Here is a 20,267-nt window from a genome sequence, read left to right on the forward strand (position 1 = left end):
TAGCTAGGGGTAGATGTGAAACCAAAGCGAAATGGCTGTTGGAAAAATGTGAAGAGAAATAATAACACATGGTCGTCTGAAAGATTTATTCATTGTACAGATTACTCAAAAGAACATTTGACGTAATTAAAAGTGAAGACGTCATCTTTAAGAGAGCATTGGGAATTCCACTGTCAAATGCAGAGGAGAGTGTAGGTAGGTGGAGAGAGTAAACTGAAGGCATCAACGAGGGGAAAGACCCGTCTGATGACTTGACAGGAGAAGAAATGAGAATCACAACGGAAGACACTGGAGATCCCACATAAGAGTTGAGTTGAGTTGTTTGGGGAAGGAGACCAGACAGCGAGGTCATCGGTCTCATCGGATTAGGGAAGGATGGGGAAGGAAGTCTGACGTGCCCTTTGAAAGGAACCATCCCGGCATTTGCCTGGAGCGATTTAGGGAAATCACGGAAAACCTAAATCAGGATGGCCGGACGCGGGATTTAACCGTCGTCCTCCCGAATGCGAGTCCAGTGTCTAACCACTGCGCCACCTCGCTCGGTGACCCCACATAAGAGTCAGAGCTTAACACAGCTTTGGAAGGCAGAAGCGATAGGTAACATACCTTCGGAGTTTCCGAAATCATTGGCGAAAGTGTCAACCAAGAACTACTGAAGTTGGCGTCTAGAATATACGAGAATGGCGCTATACCATTAGATACAACCCTGAAGATATATGCAGATACTTGCGAGGCCTGTCGCACAATCAGCTTAACACCTCATGTATGGAATTTGTCGACAGGAATAATATATACAGAGGAATGGAAAAGATAATAGAGGATATGATAGATGACGATCATTTTGACTGTCAGAAGGCTAATAGCACAAGAGGGCGGCACGTCTGACATTGTAACTGATGCGGGAAGCAAAACTTGGAAAATAAAATGGACACATTCATAGGCCCTGTAGACCTAGAAAAAGCATCCGGAAATGTAAAAGTCTGCAAAATGTTCGAAATATTGAGAAAAATAAGAGTAAGTTGCAAAGAAAGACGGGTAACACGTACAAGAACCAAGAGGGAACAATAAGGTTGCATGACCAAGAACAAAATGCAGTCCCATCGTCCTACCAAAGTATTTGGTATGTTCCATTCTTCACCGATTCTGATGAGAAACTCATCATTTCTTTTCTTATCAGTCAATCTAATTTTCGACATTCTTCTCCAGCACCACATATCAAACGCTTCAGTTACCTTCTGTCCCGGTTTTCCCACTGTCCATGATTCACTTTCATAGACTTCTGTGCTCCAAACTTACACTATGAGTTACTCGTATTCCAGCTAAAACCGACATTTAATTGGATAGATAAAAAAAAAACTACTCACCAAGCGGCAGCAGAGCACACACATAAAAGACTGTTGTGATTGGCAAGCTTTCTGGCCAGTGGCTCCTTCTTTAGGTAGGAGGGTTGAAAGGGAAGGAAGAAGGGTGAAGGAAAAGGACTGGAGAGGTCTAGGAAAAGGGGTAGATTTTGGAAAAGTCACCCAGAACCGCAGGTCAGGGGAGACTTACCGTACGAGATGAGAAGGGAAGACTAATTGTTGGGGACTGCATCGGACGAGATTTGAAAACCTAAGAGCTTAAAGGTAGAAGACGAGGTGATATGTACGACAGAGATTACTGGTAAGACATTTATCACAAGTTATAAAGAGTGAGAAGCTAAGTGCATTGTACATAACAGAGGTGGGATGGGGCGGTGAAAAACAGATGGAAAAGACAATGAAAGATGCAGGAAACTGAAACGGAGTGAAGCAAAGAGTAGTAACAGTGATAAAAAGCTGGGTGGCGAGAACGAAGGACATGTTGTAGAGGTAGTCCCCACCTACAGAGTTCTGGGAAACTGGTGTCTGGGGGAAGAATCCAGATGGTGAAACAGGCACCGAGGTCACGAATGTCATGCTGTAGAGCACGCTCTGCCACAGGATATTGTGAGTTGGCAGTGTATTCCCTCACCCTATACCCATTCATGCTAACTGATAATCTGATGGTAGTCATGCCTATGTAGAAGGCTGAACAGTGTTATAATAGCTGGTATACGACTTGTGTCGTTTCGCAACTGGCTCTCCCTTTGATAGAATATGTTTTCCTAGTTACGGGGCTATTATAGGTGGTCATAGGAGGACACACTCTTATTAACTTGTGATCACTGTTTTAGCAGTAATCTCTGTCTTGCATGTTACCCTGTGTTCTTTAAGCTCTCAGGTTTCCAAATCCTGTCCGATGCAGTCCCCAACAATCAGTCTTTCATTCTCATCTTGTACGGTAAGACTACCTGACCCGCTGTTCTGGGTGACTTTCCCAAAATCTACCCCTTTTCCTAGACTTCTTCAGTCCTTTTCCTTCACCCTTCTTCTTTCCCCTTCAACCCTTCTGTCTGAAGAAGGTGCCACTGGTTCCAAAAGCCTGCCAATCACAACAGTCTTTCATGTGTGTTCTGCCGCTGCTTCGTGAGTAGATTCTTTTATCTATCCTATTAAATACTTTTATCAATAATTGTTTGTTTTCGTTGTTACAAAACTGACATTTGATGTTAGTTGACTTCGTTTGGCCAGGAACATCCTCTTTGGATGTTCTTCTCTGCTTTTCATGTTCTCTTTAACTTGGCCATTATGAGTTACTTTATTCTCAAGGTAGCAGAATCTTTCAGTTGGTCTAGATCCTCGTCTACAGTTCTGACCTTAAGTTCAACACTGATCCCATTTCTGCTAGACTTCATTCATTTAGTCTTTCTTCGGTTTAGTCTTAATTCACAGAGTGTACACATTAGATTGTTCATTCTATTCAACACTTCCTACAGTTACCTCTCCCTTCCACTGAGAACTGCAATGACATCAGCTATTCCTGTCATTGATAGCCTTTCAACACGAATTTTAATTCCATTTCTGAACCCCTCGTTTATGTCTGTCATTGCTTCTTCGATATACAAATTGAATGGTAGGGGCGATTACATGTATGTCTTCCACCTTTCCTAATCTGAGCAGTTATTGGTCTTCCTATTTTTTCCTCTTGTTTGATGTACATATTGCACGTAACCCTTCTTTTGCTAGGGGTTACACTCATTTTTATGAGAGTTTCGGAAATCCTGCATCATTTTAAATTATCGTACGATTTTTATCTAACTACAAATCCTACGGACGCTTCTAGATTTTCCTTAAGTCTCGCTTTAATCATCAATCGCCAACCCAGAAATCCTTCTCTGATGGCTTTACCTTTCCTAAAACCAAATTAATCGTAATCTAGCACTTCCTCAATCTACTTTTTCCTCTTATATACATATTCTTGTGAGCAACTTGAGTGTGAGAGCTCTTTAGGTAATTGTGCGGATGTCCTCGCACTTATGTGTCCTTGAACATACAGAACTATGTGAATGATATTTTCAAGAGATACTGATTGTTTATCTGGAGAACCAGTTCGAATAATAATTTGGCTTCCAAATTTCTGAACAATTTTCGAAATTCCTAAGAACTCTTCCACATGCCTTCCATATGATTTGATCGCGAGTCTTCCTGACCCCTGTTTGTTTCTGTGGACTGGGGAGGTAGGCCCCTCGACGGCCGCTGCTTCCCGTGACGTCTCACGAGGCCACCTGAGGACAGAGCAGCGTCGACCTGACCGCCACAGGCAAAAGCGACTCCCGCCGCTGAACACCACAGAACGCCCTACACTATGCTGCTTGTGGTGTGGTGTCAGTGGTAGCCACAGATCTCAACCCAGGTTACAACGGTCTGTCTGTGATGGCTGGCGAACTTCTCCCAACCCGTTGCTATACATTCTGCAGTCGTTGCCCTACAGCCAGATGCCAGTGTAATGTGTCGGTACGATGCTCTCAAGTCCCTCATGCCGATGATTCGTTTTTTTTTACAAAGTCGTAAAGATGCACGTTCCTTGGACTTTCTCTTTTGCGATTTGCCGCTGAGTAATTCCAATAGCATTAGGAACGCAATAAACATCGTGTACACACATCATTCTCCATCTTTAGCAATGTCTTTTCTGTACTGAAAATAAGCTCGCATAAGGATGAAATGCGAAAAATAATGCAGTATTTTTCTTAAAGACGTCGTATCTGCCATTAACTGTAACATTATTTGTTTTCACGACTACATTTTCAATCCTATGCACTTTATACAGGTATACAGCAATAACCGAAAAGTGAAGTGCACATGGCATGTATAGAACGCCACTATCCTCCCATACATGAGGCAGTTATATTACAAAAAATGCTAAAAACACCACATCACTTGCATCGGGCCACTGGAGGTGTCAAAATTTACGAATCTTCTGACGTGTGTATATCTCACTGTTGTCTCTGTATGTTGAGCCTCCTAACTCCGAGTGTACATCAACTTTAGATGAGCGTAAGGATCATAGCAATGGCATCAGGTAAATTTATTGTTACTGATGTTAACATCACTAACATGAATCTCCTCAAATCACTGTTCATGATGTTTATACGACAACTGAGGTGGTTGGTGGGGAACATATTCACAAGTCGTTTCTTCTTTGCATTGATTGTACATGCCACAGTAAACGTTTTATACCAGAGTATCTTAATATCGTGTTTACATTTGTTAACAAAATTTGGCATTCTGTTTACGATACAAGCATTTGGTGTAAAGAAATAAGATAAGACATTTCTTTATTGTGATAGTGCGTAATAGTACATATGGTATCCATCGTCAAAGGCTTACAGTAGCTTGGCTGCTCATAAAAACATGGCAGTAATAATCATATATATATATATATATATATATATATATATATATATATATATATATACATGTGTATTCTTTGTACCATATTAACATCACAAAGGCATAAATCGCCTTCACAACAAATTTCGTACATGAATTGATCCACTGGACAAATAAAAAGAAAAAGGAGTACAAAAATGACGTAAAGACATGTGATGAGATATTTCTCACAAATTACAGAACATTATATGTATCACCATGTAATTGCAAAATGTACTGTTAATATGTAAGGTACTGTACCAGTACAAATGTGGCCATACATTTCCATGGCCCTTAGAACGTTTAGGCCGAGAATGGCTTTTTCAGCTACACTTGCAAAACACATTATTCATTTTTTTACTGAATTATTCAAATATATTACTTATGTTAAAATAAATACACCCTAATTATAAAAACGTGTATGAGTGGACATAATTCATTCTCATTTCCATACATATCATACAACTCACAGGAAACGTCGTAAAGACTACTCATATTATAAAACCAGCATAGACACGATCCTGTGCAAATCGTTACGTCCTATGCTTGTCAGTAAGTCAAAGTCAAATAGCTAAACTATACATACTCATTTATGTTGCTTTCTATTATTAGCACGTAAAACTGACTGGAATTTATCTCGAGGTCTCTTATTTCTTAAATCTATCTTATTGTTGGGCAAGCCGTGTGGGTGATTTTTGAAATAGTTGTATATTTCCACTTCTTCAGATATTTTGATACTTCTACCCTTAGGTTAATTTTTATTACTGGATCTACGTTAGGTGATGGTACTCCTCTCTCTTTGCTTGATGTGCTCTTTAAATTTGTCGCTGGAATATGAGCTTTGTAACGTCCGGTCAAGGTGTCCGTGCTGTAACTCATACGATTACTGACATTGTATATTGATCTAGTTTCAAAAGGTAAATGCTACCTGCTTACACTTTGTGGGGGCAGAAAGCGAAAGCTGTGCTTCCTACAGAAGTCTGATCCACTGGCTTGTTCACCAGTCCGTCGTCTCCCGTCTTGTGCAGAACTGCAGGCCCAGGCGGCTGTTTTGCGGGAACGCCTCTCCAGCTACTGGCGGGACGTTGCGCAGCTGCTCTCACTCAGTGCGACGCACGCCTCACAGCTGTTGGTTCCCCTCGCATTCAAAAGTATGGTAAGTGGAGTTTTTTTCTCCTCTTATAAACTGTATTATACGTACAGGGGGTGAGAAAATGACACACACCACCTGGTCAGTTCTTGGGGAGTGTTTCCCAGTTTACCTTCTTCACACTGTAGCTATCTTTGGCTCTCCAGTTCTAATACTAACCATCTGGAAAAATTCTGAACCAACCTCTACTTCTGTGAGCCTTTTGGGGCCATGATACAAGGAGGCTAAGCTCGAAATGGTTAGAGATCGAAGAAAATCTTCTGTATCTTTCTTTTCTCGTATTTGCTAGCTACTTCTCTTACAGATTCAGATAACTTTGCATCCAATCCTGCTTTACAAGCTGAAGCATGTTAGCTTCATATTTAGTGGAGAGTGGTCTAGAGTCTCAGTGTGGCATTTAAAGTCTCCATCAGCATCAACCTGCAGTTGAGGTCCACCAGTTAGCGCGTGTTGCGCCAGCGAGTGGCTTTGTTAAAGGCACTGTGCTGCTACAGTCACAAGCGGAATATCTGGTGAATGCGTCAAGGCCAATGAAAATCTGTGCCAGACTAACCTGAAACCGGATGCTGCTTTCTGAGAGCATCCATCTCAGTCGTTAGCCTTTCTGCACGTGTCTCGTGGCCTAACTCGAACCATTATCGTGTCTGAATTCTCTGTCTGTGATTTATGAACACCACCACCAGTGATTTTCCCACTACCGAGGATAAAAGCTATGTGAACACATACACTGGACTCGCATTTCGTGAGGACGACGGTTCAATCCCGTGTCCGGCCATTCTGATTTAGGGCACGGCCGACTTCCTTCCCCATCTTTCCCTAATCCGATGAGGCCGATGACCTTGCTGTCTGGTCTCCTTCCCCAAACAACCCAACCTTAACACATAGAATGGCCACTGCACATTATGACTGTTTGGATTCTGAAAGTAGTATACATGGAAAGCAAAAGGACGCAATATGATCTGTGTCTTTGTGTAACTTTTGGTGGCGTATGTAGCAACGTGCCAGTCCCTACAGTATCGTGTGAGCCTCAATTTCGATCGTTTGAGAAGAGAATTAGGCGATACCTGTTTTAGTGAACTGAAAAGGTTCTGAGTAGATTAAATCTTTTTCCTATAAATATTACGGATGTTTGCTGGATGGTAATTTCAAAGATTGATAGTTGCGGGTTCCGCATTTAAGGATGGTTTCTGCCGACATCGTGTCATGTCCTGTCATTGCATCTTGTTTTCGTTACCATCATCTATGCATTTCACTGCAGGAAAGGCAATTTACCTGATACGTATCCAATATTTTGTAGAGTTAGTACCTCACAGCTTGCGAGAATGTTTAAAGGACGACTTCTTTATTACATTTGCGGTGCAGATACGCTTCGTTGATCATACACTGCACCTGCTTAGGAAAAGTGTAATTGCGAAAAGTTATTCCGTGAAACCAATGTTGTACAGATAGTTTCGATTTAAAGACACACTTTGCTTTCTGAATGAAACTTGAGTCTTCAGACAGCTGCAGCAGTCTTGAGGTATTCGTATTCGAGATAATTCCTCTCGTGGTTCTTCACTACAGCCCTGCAGAGTAGTTCGGCAAAGCGTGCTGTGGCCCAGGTAAGGACGCAGCTCACGATTTTGACCCTGTGCCCGTGCTAACTGGGCTCTCACATAATACTGTGTACAAATATGTATGTATGTATGTATGGTCAGAATAGTTCAAATGGCTCTGGGCACTATGGGACTTAACTTCTGAGGTCATCAGTCCCCTAGAACTTAAAACTACTTAAACCTAACTAACCTAAGGACATGACACACATCCATGCCAGAGGCAGGATTCGAACCTGCGACCGTAGCAGTCGCGCGGTTCCAGACTGAAGCGTTTAGAACCGCTCGGCCACACCGGCCGGCATAGTTTAGGTCTAGATGGCAGAAAGCGCAGTGGCGCCATGGCAAGGACGACGGATTCAACGTTTTGGAAGGTGCCGATACAAAAGTGTGCAGCACCTTCCAATTCACTGCTCCTGCACAACGATGGAAATTCTGCATTTTATTTTTCGTTTTCTGTACTGCTTATCGACGTACGGGTAAGAGTCGACTGCAGCCACGTGCCACCACTACAGTGATTTTGGGTTTGTCCGTACGCCGGGCCCGCTACTGGGTGGACTCGGCCCGTGTCGCTCGCTGGCCTCCCTCGCCCTGTGTTGTTGTGACGCCCACAGCCGGGCTGTCGGAAGCGCGAAGCGGCTCAGAACACAGATGGGATGTTAGCTGCCCGCTGACCGCTAACCGCATGCTCTCACAGCGAGGACGTGACGCACGTCCCGCACACACACGCGCGTAAACGCGTGCAGTATTCCTGGCGCACATCCGCAAAGCTCTACTTACGCAAATACGAATTGGAGGCGATAAATCGCGATCCCGTCTAGAACCGGTCGGCCATGTATGTATGTATGTAAATTTAAAAAATATTGTATTCGAAAAGGATTTATTTTTCTCTGGCGCCTGCCATCAATATAAAACTGATAAAGGAGGTATTTCATTCAAAAAATATGAAAAAGAAGAACAACTGTATTGTGAAAACAACTGAAAGCTTTTTAATTTCCATTTTTTCTCGTATTTGTTATATACGTAACAGTTTTGTTATTTCGTAATTGATTCATTACAATATACACATTCTTTTGTGAATAAGGTAATTTTTTAATTTCCTGTAGAGACAGTTTACATCCAGGTAAAGGATGATACTGAAATCGTCAGACAACCTGTACTCCACCTCGATCATTTGCAGGTTATTTGCCTTGGCATACCTGCGCACACGTTGGCATGTTCCAGGAAGACAAGCATGTCAACGTTGGTCAAGAATTCGATGCTGGCTTGTGTCTTTCTTAACATGGCATCCCACGAAATCTCATCCCCATGCTACAGAACTTCTCGATGTTGTCGGTCAGATGTACATTGGTGTTCATCATTTTACATGTTCTGATAAATCAGAGATGCCGTCCTCCCATTCATTCACCAAGTGCCCGTTCTTTGCATTCATTATGGAAATGCCTCTTATTTTACTAGAGAGTCCAGATTTCGTTTGGAAAGACCCCTTCTCCATCACAAGCTGAAACTCTACATCATAGAGATAAGTGGCTCCCTTTGCTACGAATATCTTCAGGACGCGTTGGTTCAGCAAATTTCTAAAGAGACGTGAGCATGAAGCGTTGTGAATCCAGGAAGTGGTGTGATCCTCTTTGAAGCGGCATGTATTTGTCATCCTACAACCCAGACTCGTCAAAGTGCTGAACTAGAAAGTGGGCATCATGCTCGCTGAAATTGTGGAAAAGATGGCTGTGTGCTGTGGCAGTTGGTACTTACAGTTACATGGGTTGTCAGCTGCACTCTGGGACTTCCCCGTTACGTGGCCACAGTCTCTACAGGGAGCTTCCTCACCTCTGTCCAGTCACAGTCCCCAGGTATAACGATCAGCTGCCTGCTTGTACAGTGCATCATGCTCCTACACGTTGGTCATGAGGACGTTTTCACTATAAATGTTATAAACATCCCGTACAAGACTTTCAAGCTCAGTGAGCAGCCATCTCGCACTATTCCCTTGACATAAGATTTTAATTTTAGAGTTATACGTGCTCAGAACTTGATGGGTAGCCACATATCGTATGCATCATTTTGTGACAGTGATATGGGAGGCAGAGGCACCACGTTCACACTGTACCACAGGAGCTAGGAGGCGCTCTAAATCGACGTAAACGACGAAGGGACAGAAGTGTTGGTGGGAGGCGTTCTTAAACTTCGGGAACCGTTTATCCTTGATAAGCATTTCCACACGTATTGTTTCCTGGCTCTAGCAGTCAATCAGGTGTCTTTCAAGATACATGCTCTTGGTAAACGAGACATCCACAGCAAAAATGTCTTGCACCTTTTCTGTTTTCATTTCAGAGGAACGTAGGTGGGACATGCATTTGATCCAAACGCTGTGTTGCTTATCGCCTTCAGAGATTAGCAGCAGGTCTACACTTTTTGGATCTTTCTCAGCTAATATGGACAAGAAGAGGGGACCACCTAATTTACGCTTGACTTCTTTGTTGATGTGCCACACAGTGTGTTAATGTTTGTCTTCTCCTTATGGCTTTCCAACTTCCGGCCATATACGAGAAATTAGATCGTCAGTCGATATCTGGTGTTTGTTGTGTATCTGTATGCCCTGAATTTTTTGGTTAATTTCTATCGCTAGTGAGAAGCAACCATGGAAATCAATTTAAATTCCTCTCATCATGATTCTGGGCATTAGGACATGCTTTTTGTTAGCAGTATATACTTTTGAAGAGAGATGCAACTGGACCCCACAATAAGTTGATCAAAATCTTATGAACATAAATCAAGGCAGAGCATACAGCTGAGTGTCTTACAGGACTCCCTTTCCTGCACCTCAGAAAAGTGACTCAGCATGACCACTCTGGTATCGACTCACCCCATGATGTCACGACAGCTCTCCCCCTAACTTGGACAATGCTCTTCCCCTCAACAACACGCTGAACTCCTAATAATTCTGCACACGAGAAGGAGAAAGAGACGCAGTTGTTAAGTATCTAAGGAAGGAGAAATAAAAATCCGTATTCGTATAATAATAATAAATTCTGAGTACTTACACACAGAACTGTTGTTGTGTTCATTACTGGAATACACTTCCAGCAACTCATCATCAGCAGGCATGTTTGTCATTAAGGGCATATCCAGCATGGGTACTAGAGGAGCTGCATGACGTCGGCAGGGGAATGTGTCTGAAAGAATATGGACAAGCCCAAACGAAAACACAGGTGCAAAAGAACTAGTAGCTGGTGGTCGCGTCAAAACAGCGATAATCGCATTGAGTACAAACTAGAGCATCTCAAAAATAACAAACAAAAAATTTAATACTGTAGAATAAGCGATATCTGCCTCTGAACAATCAAAGTCGTTCCCCAGAGATCATCATCATCGTCATCATCATTATCAGCTGCTGGGTTCAGATCCCACAGCGAGTAACGCCTGCTCACACCTAGAAAAGGAGAAGTGGAACCCATAAGAATCACTTACACTACTAGCCATTAAAATTGCTACACCAAGAAGAAATGCAGATGATAAACGGGTATTCATTGGACAAATATATTATTCTAGAACTGACAGTGATTACATTTCATGGAATTTCGGTGCGTAGATCCTGAGAAATCAGTACCCAGAACAACCACCTCTGGCTGTAATAACGGCCTTGATACGTCTGGGCATTGAGTCAAACAGAGCTTTGATGGCGTGTACAGGTACAGCTGCCCATGCAGCTTCAACACGATGCCACAGTTCATCAAGAGTAGTGACTGGCGTATTGTGACGAGCCAGTTGCTCGGCCACCATTGACCAGACGAATTCAATTGGTGAGAGATCTGGAGAATGTGCTGGCCAGGGCAGCAGTCGAACATTTTCTGTATCCAGAAAGGCCCGTACAGGGCCTGCAACATGCGGTCACGAATTGGCCTGCTGAAATGTAGGATTTCGCAGGGATCGAATGAAGGTAGAGCCACGGGTCGTAAGACATCTGCAATGTAACGTCGACTGTTCAAAGTGCCGTCATTGCGAACAAGAGATGACCGAGACGTGTAATCAATGGCACCCAATACCATCACGCCGGGTGATACGCCAGTATGGCGATGAAGAATACGCGCTTCCAATGTGCGTTCACCGCGATGTCGTCAAACACGAATGCGACCATCGTGATGCTGTAAACAGAACCTGGATTCATCCGAAAAAATGACGTTTTGCCATTCGTGCACCCAGGTTCGTCTTTGACTACACCATTGCAGGCGCTCCTGTCTGTGATGCAGCGTCAAGGGTAACCGCAACCACGGTGTCCGAGCTGATAGTCCATACTGCTGCAAACGTCATCGAACTGTTCGTGCAGATGATTGTTGTCTTGCGAACGTCCCCATCTGGACATGGCTGCACGATCCATTACAGCCATACGGATAAGATGCCTGTCATCTCGGCCGGCCGCCGTGGCCGTGCGGTTCTGGCGCTGCAGTCCGGAACCGCGGGACTGCTACGGTCGCAGGTTCTAATCCTGCCTCTGGCATGGGTGTGTGTGATGTCCTTAGGTTAGTTAGGTTTAAGTAGTTCTACGTTCTAGGGGACTTATGACCTAAGATGTTGAGCCCCATAGTGCTCAGAGCCATTTATACCATTTGAACCTGTCATCTCGACTGCTAGTGATACGAGACCGTTGGGATGCAGCACGGCGTTCCGTATTACCCTCCTGAACCCACCGATTCCATATTCTGCTAACAGTCATTGGATCTCGACCAACGCGAGCAGCAATGGCACGATACGATAAACCGCAATCGTGATAGGCTACAATCCGACCTTTATCAAAGTCGGAAACGTGATGGTACGCATTTCTCCTCCTTACACAAGGCATCATAACATCGCGTCACCAGGCAACGCTGGTCAACTGCTGTTTGCGTATGAGAAATCGGTTGGAAACTTTCCTCGTGTCAGCACGTTGTAGGTGTCGCCACCGGCGCCAACATTGTGTGAATGCTCTGAAAAGCTAATCATTTGCATATCACAGCATCTTCTTCCTGTCGGTTAAATTTCGCGTCTGTAGCACGTAATCTTCGTGGTGTGGCAATTTTAATGGCCAGTAGTGTATAAACAAAAACACTATAGAAAATATGTATACTTGCTTTCATCCTCAGCCAAGGTGACCATGATGAGTGACATCACAGCGTCGTCGGTAAACAGTGACAGCAGTGCGGCGTCGTCATTGTTGTCCAACGTGCGTGGCCATGACTGCAGTCACCATCGTCGTCACGGATACCGCACGAGCGCTTGACTCCGATATCAGGGCTGGCTGGCAGTCGGAGAGGGAGAAAGACTCGGGTCGCCCTCCGCAGGGCTGTTTACAAACCCCTTCGGCCACGCAGCGTGCGCTGATCAGTAATTCAAGTCGCAGTCCATCACGCTTCTTCTCTCCCCACTAACATTACTTACACATAGCGCATTGCGACACTGCCCAGCGTGTTGGTACACATTTGAACATGCCTCTCTCAACTTGCTACTACTCTCACTACTTACCAACCGTGGACGCAAGGCAGCACAAACGGGTTTATTTCTCGTAAGAAGAAGAACTTCCACATATTAAACGAGTGGGTTTGTGCTGTGACAGAAACGCACGAAATGGAATATGCTGGCTGCAAGTAGCTGCTGATCGGCTACTTTTGAGCGACACATTGCAGAAACTTGGGAAATCATCTCGACAGTTCTCCAAAAAGAGTGTAGATGTCACCTGCTAAATAAACGTAGCTGACAAAAGAACTGTAAAAAATGAGCTCGGGAGTATCTAAATAAATACAAAAATTTTATTAAGAAAATAATATTTGCACATATCTGCAACACAAGTAAATCCGTCTTTCTCTCCACCACCATACACTTGCCTAAGGTGTCTGACTGACATACAGTTGAGTGATTCCAAATTCAGGATGGCAGTGTTCTTGAAAATTTCCCATATTCATACCACCACCTCTCGACCTTTGACTGCATGACGCTCTCTCTGTGATCACAGTTTCGGAGTGATGTCAGCATATCCTCACAGGTCATTCCTGTATCGTGGCTGCTACTGCGATAGTGGAAGCGAGTCAATCACGCTACTGTCTTCCAAGACATGTAACACTTCGTTGTTCTGAGCAGCTCGGCAGAAGTGACAACTGTGTAGAAACTTGTCGAAACACTGACTGAGTCGATGTGTGTGACAACAGCTACATCTTTAATCATCTTTAAACATGAAGCGGCCGCACTCGTCGTGGAGGCCTCGCCCGTGAGCAACAATGTTGTACCAGGAGGCAGGCAGCTTGGACCCTGGCAAGCAGGTCTTCAGCTGTATCTACAGGTGTTTCGTACACCTACATCTAGGCATCACCTCAGAGAATGAAGTCGAGCGTTGTAAGATCCAGCGATCGCAATGGCCATCAGAGAGGACCCCCCCCCCCCCCTTTCCAGCCCTACAATGAGTGTGAGTATTCTTCAGGTGCTTGGTGCTTGCAGACATTAACATCAAAGTGGAATGATCTTGGATAATGTCCTAAAATACCTTGACTGAGAATCTTTGCTATTGGCCTCCGATATGGGTGGCGTGGGTGTTGTCCTCATTCTAGATCTGCCTGTTTGGCTTTTGAAAACAACATCACGGATGAATGAGGCCTCATCCACAAACAATACAAACTGTATGAAGTTGGACAGTACAGCGCAGTGAACGATACTGGATTGACACAAGCAGACATAGGGCTCAAAATCCGTTTGTCGCAGTGCTTGCACATTTCATCTTTGATTACTCATTGTGCACTGTACACAGCAACACACCTCACCATGAACACGACACAAGCTATCTGATGCAATGGACAGCTGACAGCAGGGGCAGTGGTGTGCTTGCGGCACAGGTTAATACGCCACTGCGATGCTTGAGTGCTACGAGCCTAGTTGTGCACAGTAGGTCCGTTTGGTGGTCAGGTGTCTGTCTACACTGTTTATCAGCTGCTACTGTTCGAGTGCACAACGGACACCCGAGATCTTTGCCAGAGTGTGAAGAACATCAGGCATCATTGCAATACATGCATTCAGACTGACAGTCGTTGCTTTGAAGAATTACTATGAGCTACATTGTTGTTCGGTGGTGTATGCTGTGTATGTCCTTAACACAATAAATATGCACTTTCGAGTATTGGTTCCCTATCTCAATTTAATTTATTGTGCAATCACTGTCACCTGTTTCAGTGTGACCCAAAAGGATTGGGGACCCCACGTACAGAGAACAAGAGCAGTTCTGTCCCACTTCCCTCAGACTCTCCCGACGGCACCCATGTCTGTGGTGAGCACTCACCTTCCAGAACAACATACTGGGTGATGCTAGGGTAGATACAAGAAAGGAAAACAGAATGGGCAAGTGCGAGAGGGACTCACGCACTAAGGGTTCTGTACAAACTCTACATCCTGGGAATCAAGATTCCCAATAATTTTTGCCTGTTATCGACACTTTGTAACTTTACTAGCAAGATTCTGGTCCCAGGAACACCAAGATCGGTTCAGATATTCTACGTTATTTCCTCAGCCCAGCCCAAACAAACAAGAACAAGCAAGCAGAGGACTTTAGTTTATGTATGTAGGGAGAGAAGATTTAATAACACATTTCTGTTTACGTACTAAATCATGAATACAACATACAATTTATTTTTGGATGCAGTAATGTTCGTATGTTATACTTTCAACAGGTGATGAATACAATGTATGTCCAAATTGAAAACGACATTTTCGTGCGATATAATTACAAGTTAACAAGTTTCAGATTTTTTGCTTTACTTGTACCGGAAAACTTAGTTGTTGCCAAATCTCATGATTCCAGGTCAACGTAGGGCACCCTATAGGTTTCGACGAGTGAGTTTTCGATTATCAAAACACGAGACATAAACGGCCGTCCGTATCTGATGACTGGAGTCAGTTATAAGCTTACAGCTTTTACGCCGCCAAGGGTCGATATACCTTTGTATGTGACATAATTTGAGCATGATACCCAGAACTGATCCAGAGAAAAAGATTCCCAACAGATGGACAGACAAATAGACTGATAAAAAATAATACGAAAAGTATTTTATAGAGTTATATAGTTACCAATTATGGATTTTATGATTTTTTTCCTTTATTTGCACGGTGAAATCTGGCTTCTTCCAAAATGTCATGATTCTAAATCAACAGGGAGCACCTTATAGATTTTTGTGAGTGATTTTTCGTGTATGAAAATGTGTAATTAAATGGCCATATCTTTACTGCATTGACTTAGAAACCTACAATTTGTACAACGCCAAAGGAGCATAGACCTTAATATGTGACATAAATGCGAACTTCGTACCCGAAAATGGTCCAGAAAAAATGATCTTAACACTAGGGCAGTCAATACATTCCTTCAAATCTGCAATATTCGAGACATGTTCAGATACAGACGACATCGTGTTAGATGACGAGCATCAAACGCAAATTTTTGGCAAAAGCGATCAGCCAGGCAACAGACAAACGCTACAAAATTTTGAGTCAAACTGACATTTCGTGTGTGCACAATTAACTCAGATAATGTTTCAGATATGGAGCGGCTGATGTCTATCATTGCGTTTGTAGACGGTCATAACATGTGTTCAGGTTTCTCACAGCGTTGGTAACGAGTAGGATTTTGACGGATTTGTCAACAGTCTGGCTATTCTATTTTCGAAAATCGTTCAAAAGTTTGAATAGAATCTCGTCAGAGCTCCAGCCACGCCATGTGGCTTTACACGTAGGAACTCGACGCTGCTGGCAGCTCCAGAACATTTCAGTTGGATACATCGTCACGGGAGTATACACTCATACATTCAGACGTCTGTAATGTCAACTACCAAGAAATATCTGCACCTGTCTTATCGGATGTCACAGTTTGAGAAATGTACTTATTTAATAAAACCCCACTAGGCATCTGCTGTGCATTAATGTTTTTATGCCTGTACAAAACTGAATGTACTACACTCATGCGCTGGCAGTAATTTCAGTGTCATGTAATAGTGCTACGTGTTACTGTATATTAAGACAGGCTGCTGCTTGTGGATGTTACGAAAGTAATTTGAACTATTTTCTGTGTGTCTCAGGGTAACCACGCAAGTGATCAGCAACTCCACGGTTGGATTAAGGACATGGAACGTGTGAAAGACATGCTGCGCACGAAATTAACCGGATGGGTACATGACATGCAATTAGCCGGCAAACAGGTGGAGCACTACGAGGTGGAAGAAGACAAGGACCACCCAGGGCACTTGATACTCAGGTATAGACCAGTGTACACTCAAATGTCTGTCGTACTCACTATGGTTATTTGGAGTTTATCTCATTTTTATCCATGGAAGTATTCATTAAAGTTATAGAAAACACAGGGATCATTTAATTCAGAATGGAGTAAAGAACTAGCACTAATAGACAGTAGTGAAGGACATGGTTACAGAAACTCGTGATTTACAAAGTTTTTTGACTCCGCTAAGCCTTCGATTTTTTGATTCGTATTGTGTCTTAAAATGTGCCACGTATTACGTAACAGACCAGCGGAGAAAACTGACACAAAAAACGATGCTACTGCATTTACTAGAGAAAGCATTGATCGTTACAGACACTTCCGAAGTTTTCATAATTTGTGGAAACAATGATGTGGAACCTGACACGAAAAGTGAGCGTGTTCTCGTCTTATTCGGGACAAAAAAAAAAAAACACTTCGGGAGAAATTACGGTAATACCGTCTAGTTGCGACCCTAGTCCAGATAATGGCATCCAGTCGGTGAGGGAAAGAGGCCACAAGTCATGTTCATCTCAATACATGGAGGAAAAATCTAAGCAGCGATGAGGGAAGATGGGAAGACGTCAGCAGAGGGCAGGAAGCGGATAGCCATCGTTCTTATATTTTGTCCTGTGGTTGGTGTGTTTAAATCAGTCCGTAGTATAGAGCGTAAATAGTGGAGGTTGTGAGCGGGAGGAAAGCGGAATAGTGTCTCGAGTGTTTGACATATGGGGCCGTGGAATGGAGTGTTGTAGGAGATATGTTGGCACTATGGAGGGTGACCAGGTGGCTTCCTGTGTGGGAATGGGCAAGCTCCCAGCAGGCACCCCAGGTCTTGTGGCGGTGTTGTTGGACTCTTTCCGGTGGCTTATTGTGGAATAGCTATGGAGATGGAGAACATGGATTAGGATGGACAGTTAGACTCAGTCGTGATTGCTCTCAATTAGATGAAAGACTTTTGCAGTTATATCTGAAGATGTCGGTAGGGGAGCTACTTTGGGATGAGTGTGTCTGGGAAATGGACTAGGTCTTTTGAAACGAAGGTGATCATCCGACATCTACAGTTAAGTTCATCATGGGAACTGATGTGGGTAAACAGCTGTGGAGAGGCAGTGGTCAGTGTGAGGAACGAAATTATGTGCTATAGGATTTCTCGGACAGAGACAGGCAGTAGGACAGATCACGGTCAGGGTGGTAAAATACACACTCAGGATAAAGTATTATGCAGGATGATTGAACATGATTTGCAGCCACCTGGAGCTGTTTTTGAGGAACGGTATTGTTACTCCACAATGTTTATGGTGTGGGGATTTTTGGTTTGCTACTCCACATCTGTCATCAGAACTGTGAGTGGGTTACTGATTCACTGTGTACGGACACATGCAGATAGTGTGACGGGATAAAACTATCGATATTGTGTCAGGCAGTGGGAATGAAGGTAACAGTGATTGGGAAGGTGAACTGAAAATCGGAGATGGGTAGATTTGAAGACAGGGGTGCACTACACAAAGGAAGCAGCTGATCGGATAGCAGAGTACTTGTGGAGTGCACGTGGGGGGTTTCAGGCTGGCCAGTAGTTTGAGGTAGTCTCATGAACACTCGCCAGTTGGTACACATGTAGGGAAATCAGATAGCTTTCAGAGTAAAATCAGTTCGACTCTGAAACTTTTATCAGTCAACTGTCGAAGTATTTGTAACATAGTTCCCAAATTTGCTCTCCTCCATGAACGCTCTCAACCTCAAATTATTCTTGAATTGAGAGCTGGCTAAGACCCAAAGTAAAAAAACTCTGAGATATTTAGCGAGTCTTGGAATGTTTATCGGAAAGACATTCGACGCCGTAGGAGGGGAAGTGTTCATTGCAGTTGACAAAAAATATTCTCTTTACTGAGGTTGCATTTGAGTGCAATAGTGAAGTTACGTGGTCGCACATAACAGGACTAGGTGAAACCATATCAGTTGTTGGATGTTTTTACCACCCACCCGACTCCGCTGGGACAGATGTGGAGCCATTCAAAGAATCAGCATTGCATAAATATCCAGATCACGCGACACTAGCTGGCGGTGACCTTAACCTACCGAGTATAGGCTGGGACGTCTATGGATTCACTGCAGGTCGTGCTCACAGACAGTCTTGTGAAGGACTTTGGAACACATTTTCCGAAAACTGTGTTGAGCAGCTAGTTCGGCAGCCAGCACAAACAGGCAGGACCTTATCGATGGCGTCAGCATAGAGATGGGGATTAGTGGTGGTGATTTCATCATAGCGACTATGGTTACGAAAGTCAGTAAATCAGTCAAGAACGCTAGGAGAGTTGATATGCAGTTGTCAGCTCTCACTTAGACAATAAAATACAATCATTTAATTCCAGAATTATCGTCATAGAGGAATTATGGCTAAAGTTTAAAGAGATTGTAAATCGTGATCCGGAAAAGTATGCGCCTACTAAGTGGATCAAGGGCGGAGAAGACTCATCGTGCTTTAATAACAAAATTCGGAAAATGCTGAGGAACGAAAGGCTGTTACATTCTCGGTTCAAAAGAGAACGCCCAAATGAGGACAGCAAGGTTTGTATATTCGTGCGTCTGTGAAAAGATCTGTGCGCGAATCATACAACAGCTACCACCGGAGAACCGGAAAAAGTTTTCGTCCTCTGCAAAATCGTTAAGCGGATCTAACGCTTCTATTCAGTCACACGTTGACCAGTCTGCTTTGGCGCTAGAATATTCCAAAAGGAAGGCCGAAGTTAAAAATTCCTCGTTTAAGGAATCGTTCACGCAGGAGAATGGTACAAACGTGCCATCGTTTGACCATCGCAAAGTGTCCTGTATGGAAATCATAGTAATGAGTACCTCTGGCGTAGAGAAACAGCTGAAACAGCTGAAAATAAATAAGTGGCAATGCCTAGGTGGAATGCCAGTTTGGTTTTATAAAGAGTAGTGTATGGCATTGGCCCCTTACTTAGCTTGCATTTACCGCGAATCTTGCGATCAGCTCTAAGAACCAAGCGAATGGAAAAAAAGTGCAAGTGAAGAAAGGTAAAAGAACGGACCCACAAAATTACAGACCAATATCCCTAACACTTGTTTGCTGCAGAATGCTTGAACATATTCTCAGTTCGAACATAATCAACTTTCTTCAGACTAAGGAGCTTATGTGCACAAATCAACACGGTTTTGGTAAGCATCGCTTCTGTGTAACTCACCTTTTCCTTTTCTCGCATGATGCACTGAAAGCTATGGATGAAGGGCAACAGGCAGATCCCATACTTCTAGATTTCTCGAAAGCATTTGTCACGGTGTCCCATTGCGGGGTGATAACGGAAGAACGAGCATATGGAATAAGTTGAGAGACTGCAGGTTGACACAAGATGACAAAATTTCTAGTTGGTGTGATGAATGGCAGGTGGCTCTTGCTGTAGACGAAAGCGGATGAGTAGCAAAAACGAACCCGCAATATCCGGATACGGCACTCCAAGTGTCCTGCTTACCACAGT

The 20,267-nt window shown here is 43.6% G+C and overlaps 1 protein-coding gene across 1 annotated transcript in view; it reads left to right on the forward strand.

Annotated features, from left to right (window-relative positions):
- Nucleotides 1–20,267, forward strand: part of LOC126443322 (uncharacterized) — a 65,672-nt gene that overhangs the window by 27,095 nt on the left and 18,310 nt on the right. Inside the window, exons 4-5 of the mRNA XM_050090915.1 lie at nt 5,798–5,925; nt 16,595–16,770. Coding sequence (XP_049946872.1) covers nt 5,798–5,925; nt 16,595–16,770 — 304 coding nt within the window. The remainder of the gene's footprint in view (nt 1–5,797; nt 5,926–16,594; nt 16,771–20,267) is intronic.

This window comes from Schistocerca serialis, unplaced genomic scaffold (genome assembly GCF_023864345.2).
Source record: "Schistocerca serialis cubense isolate TAMUIC-IGC-003099 unplaced genomic scaffold, iqSchSeri2.2 HiC_scaffold_1451, whole genome shotgun sequence".
NCBI classification, from domain to species: domain Eukaryota; kingdom Metazoa; phylum Arthropoda; class Insecta; order Orthoptera; family Acrididae; genus Schistocerca; species Schistocerca serialis.